This window comes from Sinocyclocheilus grahami, unplaced genomic scaffold (assembly GCF_001515645.1).
Source record: "Sinocyclocheilus grahami isolate Dianchi unplaced genomic scaffold, SAMN03320097.WGS_v1.1 scaffold2084.1, whole genome shotgun sequence".
Classification (NCBI taxonomy): Eukaryota; Metazoa; Chordata; class Actinopteri; order Cypriniformes; family Cyprinidae; genus Sinocyclocheilus; species Sinocyclocheilus grahami.
This window is the reverse complement of record NW_015507263.1, coordinates 2,394-10,309: the sequence shown is the minus strand read 5'-3', so window position 1 is coordinate 10,309 and position 7,916 is coordinate 2,394. Positions and strand designations below refer to the sequence as shown.

Sequence of the window (7,916 nt, the reverse complement as noted above, 5' to 3'; positions counted from 1 at the left end):
ATTTTTATGGTATATATATATATATATATTACATTTTTAATTTTAATTTAAAGTTCAGTTTTTATATTCATTCAGGGTTAGGAGAAAGTATTTCAGTTAGTTGTCAAGTTAACATTTTTCTAATGTTTTTTTTAATCTAATATAAATAGTTTATTTAATCTAAACCTTATTAAAATTTTGTTTTAGTTTTAGTTAATGACAATCAGATGGGATTTCCTGTCATAAAGTAATATAAAGGACTAAACTTTATTTTTTATCCCAATAAACTACATATGCTAATTTAAATATGCTAAATATAGAATTTAATATGGAAAACAAATATTGCTTAAATGAAAATGTCTCACGTTTTACAAATAAATTTGAATTCATAGTACATTTTTTGCTACGTCCGTTGCTATTTTTCAAATGCATTTTCATAGAAAAGATCACTGTCTCACCTGCGTTAGATTGGAGCTCTGATCTCTGAGAAGGTTCTGCTGTTGTGGCGGTGCCTGCTGAGGATGCTGTGTGACAGTGTGTTGTGTCCCTGTATGTGTGGATTGTAGGCTTCCTGTCGGCACCACCGCCCCCTGCATGGACAGAGAGCCCGCTGACTGCACGGATGATCCCTGCGTCAGCTGCACTGAGCCGAGGTTGAGACCACCGCCTCCGGGCTGCAAGAACATCTGCATAGCCAAACAAAAGGGTGTCAATTTGAGGCAGAGAGTGGACCTTTAATCAAAAGCTAGGGGGCGCTCTTACCTGTAAGTTCTGTCCTTGCACCCTCTGCAGCTCATCCTGGATTTGCCGCAGTTCATCTTGTTGTCTCTGGATGTTGGCCTCAATCATGCGTGTGCGCTGTTCCAGCTGCTCCTTAAGATGTTGCATCGCATCCATCTGCGTGGAAAACTGCAGCACCGGCTACAAATGAACAGCACCAGGTATAATACTTTCAGTTGGCCTCAGGTGTTAAAGCTACCAGAAAAATTACAGGTCTTCAGATGCAAAATGATTCTGCAAAATGCTCTTCAAGGTCACATGACACCTTGCAGCAGCCTTTGATATAAATTAATTTTAAAACATTATGATAATAGCTAGGTAAGCTAAATGTAGACTGAAGAATATCTAATATTCAGATTCTTAAATCTATTTTAATAAACCTAAAATGTGATTTTAATACTTGTGCAATGAATATTCAATTCAATTCAAGTTTATTTGTATAGCGCTTTTCACGATACAAATCACAGCAGAAATGTACGGAAAAATCAATTAAAGACGTAATCAAACAGACGATGAACACTATTAACAGCAATTAATAATAAATATATGTGAATGTTTGCTAATACTGCAAAGCAGCGTGGAAACCGAAGCCTGTTAGAGAAAAGATATCTATTAAAATGTAAATATTAGTATCCTTTTTTTTAATCTATTGTGTTCTAATGTTCAAACAAATACCAATAAATATATTTTGGGGAAAAAATTGCATCCCAAAGTTATTTGTATAGCTTATTCAGTAGATGTTTGGGGTTGGTAAGATCTTTTATTGTTTAGAAACCAATGATGCATTTATTTGATTAAAAATACAGTAAAAACTGTATATTGAAACACACTGGTAAAAAATGTATAGCCTGAATGCACTGTAAGTCGCTTTGGATAAAAGCTTCTGCTAAATGCATAAATTATGATGATTGATTATTAAATGATTAAATATGATTGTGATTTCAAATAACTGTGTTCTATTTGAAAATATTTTAAAATGTAATTTATCCTGTGATGCCAAAGCAGTCATTACTCCAGTCTTCAGTGTCACATGATTTTAATATGCTGATTTAGTGCTAAAGAAACATTTCTTATTGTTATCAATGTTAAAAAAACAGCTGCGATGCTTAATATTCTTGTTTTAGGATTCTCTGATGAATAGAAAGTTCAAAAGAACAAAAACAGGCATTTTGAATAAAGGTATTAATTTCCTTTTTAAAAATGGTAGTGTACACTTATACTTTTGGTCACCTCCACCAACATAAGTGTGCAAACTACACAAACTATTACCTTTTATACTAATACATCTGTGATAACGTATCATTATTTATTGTGAAACAGACTGTGTCGCTGAAAAGAACTGTTTCTTTAATTAAAAAAAACAACTGTTTATTCAGTTCCTCTCTCTGGGTCAGTGGCAGATCAAAGAATGGGATACATCTCATTAATTATACTCATCAAGGGTTAATTAGATGTATACATACATCAAGCACCATGCTCGCTTTAGTGGCACCAGGCACTCAAAGACCCGAACTCTAATAAGAGTGATGGTATTGAATGCAGTAATAGGGATGTTGAATTACCTGCACACTGGGCTGAAGTGGTTGAGGCTGAGACACAAGAGATGTTGCCATCGTCTGTCCTGTGTTCTGAGAACTCATTGACTGAAGAGGGACGACACACAAGGTCAAGTCAATACTCAGTGTGGACAATTTCATGTTACGTTATAATTTGCTCTTCTTATCCTACATTGTTGTTTATTTCAATATTAAGATGGGTTTTGTGTTTGGACACTATTTCACCGAGTTCTATATTCATGACATATACCAACCTGACTGCTAATAGAGGACCTCCGCTGTGATGTCATCTCAATGGCTGACACTAATTGGCGGGGGGGTGTGCTATGGTCTGTCTGCAGCTTTGTCTGTGTGGCTACAGACACACAAACATATATGGGTCAGTCACAGCGCTGAAATGTGTGTAAACATCTTAACATGCTATGGCTGTGTTTTTTGGAGCACTCTTTGGTATGTATACGTACACGTTGGGTCCGAGACGGCGGTGTGTGAGGAGGACTTTCGGGAGCTCCGTGATGAAGCGGAGGGTGTGCGGCTGTGATCAAATCGCTCTAGCGCCTCCTTAAGGCTGGAGGTGTTCAACTGGGACTCAGAGCCGGAGTCCTGAGACTGAGCAGAGTGAAACAGAGTGGGATTAAAGGGTGTTTCTGGGTTCAGTGCAATCAAAAGCATTTATGGCACAGTATTGATCATCACAGAAAATAATAATGGGGGGAAAAACATTCTTTAAAAATGAAAAGGTTCATTGAAAGGTTTATTAATCTAACATAATTATATAAACTATAAATAAATGTATTCAATTTATAAAATTTATATATTAGTTTGAATGTAACAAATGCATTTTTTTTTATGAATGATGAATTTAAATTTTGAAAGAATTTGAATTTGTGTAAATACAGAGAAGGATATTTATTTGCACGTTAAAATGTAATAAATGATTAATAAAATAAGAACATTAAATATTTAAAATATTAAATATTTAAAATAATAACTTAGATAAAATTTAAATATACATTAGTTTAATACATTTTACATATTTGTCTATTATATTTGGAGGATGAATGGGAATTTAGAATTGAATAAATAAAAATATAAACAAAATGTATTAAATCTATATGAATAAATAATAAATATCGGAAGTAAATGATTATACATTAAACAAGTTATTTAAAATTACTATTAATAGTATCATATTTAATCAAATGTATACAGAAATGTCTGCGTAAATAAATGTATTTATTGATACTTTACAAACTTGCCTGTTATATTGGTGGCTAAATGGGGATTTCTGAATTTAGAAATGTCTCACCTTGTCTGCTGAGATCTCAGGAGGTGATTCCTCAATGCCCAGCTCTCTGCGCTGTTCAGCCCTCACTTCAGCATAACTGAGACAAAGAAAAAGCATTATTTAAAACAAAAAAAAACAAAAAACAACTAAGATTATCTCTATAAACAGAAGCACCACATCCTGCTTTAAATGGCAGCTGTTTCTTTCTTGTTAGTAGTTCAAACGTTACGTGTTCTGAAACTCTCACCTGACCACAGTGTGCGTGCAGACGATGAACTCCGGCCGTGAGTTCCACTGGTGGTAGGTGATATAGTAGTGAGTCTGAAGCCAGATCCACTGCTGACCTTTAGTCAGGAAACGGTAATAGCACGACTTCCCCTTACCATACTGCATCACTACAGAGAGAGAGAGAGATCTTATTATTACAAAGTCTAAACTCAAGACAGTGCCATTCATTCATAAATTTCAAAGCACTGTCCATTTTTAAAAGTGGGGAGACACGAGTACACACAAACAGTAGTTGAACTCACAGTGTTCATGGCACTTGGCCAGGGTCTCCAGGTCATCCACATGATAGTAGTCGTACCCTGAAGTGCCAAGAACCTCAAAGGGTAGGTAGCCTATGATGGGGGGTGCCCTGCAAAATACAACAATGCAACTTCACATCATCTGCATACATGCATTCAGTGGGGTCATTCTCAAAATATATCACAAATATGTGCACTGACTTTGAGTCAAGGAAAAGAATTCAAATGGTCGAGAAACTCTATATAAAATGCATTTTTCTATAATCTAACAGTTTGTTAAATAACATAATAACATTTCAACAATACAGAAAAAAATCCTACAAAATTATTTGATTTTGTCAAGTGTCTGAAAAAAACCCTTGTGCCCTTTATAACACTAATGACAATTATTGTTATTTATTTCATTTTTAATTTATTTTTTCTTCATTTGCTTCCCAGGTTAAGCATTAGTGCAAAGTCTAACAAGTGTGATAAAAGCAAAACAAAATACATTTGATTAATACCCTTCTTAATGAATAACCTAGATCCTTTGTCCATTGATATCTTGTCATTGGTGTTATCAAATGTTACAAACATGTTGAATTGTAAAAAGAAAAAGGAAAAAAGTATTTTCAAGGTCAACGCTCAGACCTGTTCAAATGTGCACATGGTGATTTTCCCACCACGTTGAAGTTAATAAAGTTATTAATTTACCTTTAAATGCATTTTCGTTGTGAAAGATTTTTATTTAAATTTTACAATTTAAGTTTTAAATGTTATAGTTTATTGATTTTTATTGAGTTATTGATTTTAGTCTGATTAAACTGACAACCAATTTAAAAAAAAGAATCACCATTGTCTTCAAGAAATAAAATAAAAAACAAAAGTTTTACTTTATGACTAGAAAGAATGTTTTTATAGTAGAAAACTAAACTGAACTGAATTCAAAACTTCTGCAACTGCTTCATTTTTAAATTCAGACCATCTATTATTTTAAACAATTTACAATTTTAAAATGACCCAGTGCCATTTTTTGAAAAAACTGAGTTCTTGGAACAGATTTTCAGGCATTCCTTGAGTCATATGAAAATGTTTTGGGATAAAAACAGCATAAAACGATCTGAAGTGCCACTTGCTTCTGCTAAACAACTGATAATGTGGAAAATCATTTGCTTTAATATCTAGCATCTGGGCCAATTAAACCGAATCCGTGATTTGAATTAAATATAGAGTAGCAGCAGCACCAGCAGCTATTCTTCTGAAACGACTCATCTAAATTTAGTAGAAACCTTTCCAAGCATAATGGCATTAAAGTTATGTTCATGTTATTCCAGATGTATAAGCCTTTGAGCCTGTGGGATGAACGTGAGCTATTGATTACTCGGAGACATGCTGTGCAAGCATGAACAACAAACATGTCTTCAAAAACTGAGAACAGTTTCGAAGGGAGCGTATTATGACCGTCACAGGCTCACACAGCCTGAAGTGCAGGACTTCCTTGAAAACCAAGTACTGTAAAGAAATGGCATTAAGACAGTGGTTCTCAGCCTTTTTGACTTCAAGGCTCCCTACGGTCCACAACTATGTTCTAGGGCACATGTGTCAAACTCCAATCCTAGAGGACCACTGTCCTGCAGAGTCTATCTCCAACTAGCCCCAAAACACCTGCCTGGACGTTTCTAGTAAACCTGAAGTTTGAAGCTAAATTCTACAGTACAGTGGCCCTCCTGGAACCGAATTTAACACCCCTGTTCTAGGGTCCCAAGACTTTTAAATTTTCTGCGATTAATTGATTAGGATTAGTTTTTTTGCCCCCTAGCTGGGAACCACTGCGCTTCAGGTTCAAATAGTCAAATAGTTAATTGTAGTGTCAATGCTAATCTGTCACCAACTCACCTGTGAATCAACCCTTGTGCTAAAAAATGGGGGTTTTAAACCTTGATGGTTACACACGACTTAAAAACAAAACCACAATAAAAAAAATAAAAATAAAACATGCACCTTCGAGGTACCCACAAGATCAGTCACATCTTTTGCATACTTTCGGGGTAAAATGCACTGCCAAATGGACTGACAGGCATTTATGGTAAACTAAAATATATTTTAATGTTATTTCTATTGAAACTTTCATGTCATGTATTAATTAATATTAATTATATTTGTAATTATACAACTATAATGAAAATGCTGCAATTTAGTACTTAAAATATATTCACTTGTAATATCAAGTAACATTATAGTTAAAATTATAATCAAGTACTTTACTTGTGCTTTAGTACGTTAGTCAACACATCAAAATAAGTGTGCATGACAAAAGATTATTAAATCATGATGATTTATAATATACTTTAAAGTAAAGCTTTTAATTTGACAACATTACAAAGTACACTTTTTTAAAGTGTATTCAAGTGTTCAGAAACAGACATGAAAGTGTACTGTATGTACACTTTAGTAGACATTTATTTCATTAATATTCTGCAAGTACACTTAAAAAAAACTTATTTTAAGCACACTTTTTTTTTTTTACAAGCAATGATTTGTTCTTTTTTCTTTCTTTTATTTCCTTCATTAGATCTATTTTCCCAACTTTATTCCTCATTATTTTCTACTTCTGCTGCTTGTTTCATTCTTCTGTTCCTTCTTTTTTCTTTCTTTCCTGCTTTCCATGTTTTTTTGTCTTTCTTTCCTTCTGTCTTAGTAGTTCCTCACTGTAGTAACACACTGACAGTGATGTATCAGTAGATATACAGTCATGAAATCAGAGATCCTCTCTTTGAAATCCAATCGCAACATTCTATCCAGAGTAAAATCTCGTCTGACCTCTAGTGATCAGATCACCCGAGACAGGTAATATCCGGGCCTAAGTGAAACAAACTAGCAGAGGAACTCTTTAGTTTTCTGGGAGAGGGAAGATGATGTGTGTGCTTGACAAAGAGCTCACAAAAACAGTCGTGAGAACAGATGAAGTTTGTACCTGTGGTCCAAGAAGAGGAATTTCCACTCTAAACTGTGTCTGGAGGTGAATTCCTCATTGGGCTCCTCCACAGTACACATTTCCTGTGGAACAGAGGTTATAAACAAGAGCGTTCTTTCTTATAAGCACATCTAGCAGACAAAAAACGAGAACAGAAACCAAGTGACCTACTTCTCACACGGAGTGCTTTGCATGCTGGTCATTTATCAGTGTCTTCAAAAACAAAGGCAATTCTTGCACAAACATGTACAGTGTCTATCAACACGCCCACACACATACATTCAAACTGATGAATATGTACATAACAGATCTGAGTGAAGTTGTCACTGTCTGTAAGGCAAATATTAGAAGTCACAGGACCAATGAGAAGGTGCCAAGTCGGCTTTGGCTCAACCTACCTTGATAAACTGAGGCTTGGCTAACCTCACAGTTGCTATGAAACACACTCGGTCTTCAAACATGGGCCTCAGCGATCGCTGGATCACTCCCTCAAAGCCGTTACGTGTTGAGTTAGGCACTACAGAGGAAAATACAAGCAAATCTTCATGAATGGAAGTGTTTTGAGAGAAAATAAGCAATAAGCTTATTTTCTTTAGCCTACCACTAGGGGGCAGCACCTGCGAGGAAACGTCCAATACTAAATATTAATTCAGGTATAAGAAACTCTTTTGTATCGAAAACAGTACATTTCTGCAGTGTTGATTTTAAGACATAGCTTGTCTTTTGACAAAAATGTTGAATGCTGGAAAAAAATTTGACATTTAGTCTATCTTGTTCAATATCATGTTCATTCTTTCATTCATTTTTAGTCCATTTTACACTCAATGATATTA

General features: G+C 34.8%; 1 protein-coding gene across 1 annotated transcript in view; it reads right to left on the bottom strand.

Moving 5' to 3' along the window:
* Positions 1–7,916, bottom strand: part of LOC107573987 (circadian locomoter output cycles protein kaput-like) — a gene marked incomplete at its 5' end in the record, with an annotated part of 14,352 nt that overhangs the window by 4,877 nt on the left and 1,559 nt on the right. The window contains 10 exons of the mRNA XM_016260453.1: positions 438–665; positions 742–900; positions 2,322–2,402; positions 2,570–2,670; positions 2,780–2,924; positions 3,625–3,700; positions 3,851–3,998; positions 4,134–4,240; positions 7,084–7,166; positions 7,482–7,600. Coding sequence (XP_016115939.1) covers positions 438–665; positions 742–900; positions 2,322–2,402; positions 2,570–2,670; positions 2,780–2,924; positions 3,625–3,700; positions 3,851–3,998; positions 4,134–4,240; positions 7,084–7,166; positions 7,482–7,600 — 1,247 coding nt within the window. The remainder of the gene's footprint in view (positions 1–437; positions 666–741; positions 901–2,321; positions 2,403–2,569; positions 2,671–2,779; positions 2,925–3,624; positions 3,701–3,850; positions 3,999–4,133; positions 4,241–7,083; positions 7,167–7,481; positions 7,601–7,916) is intronic.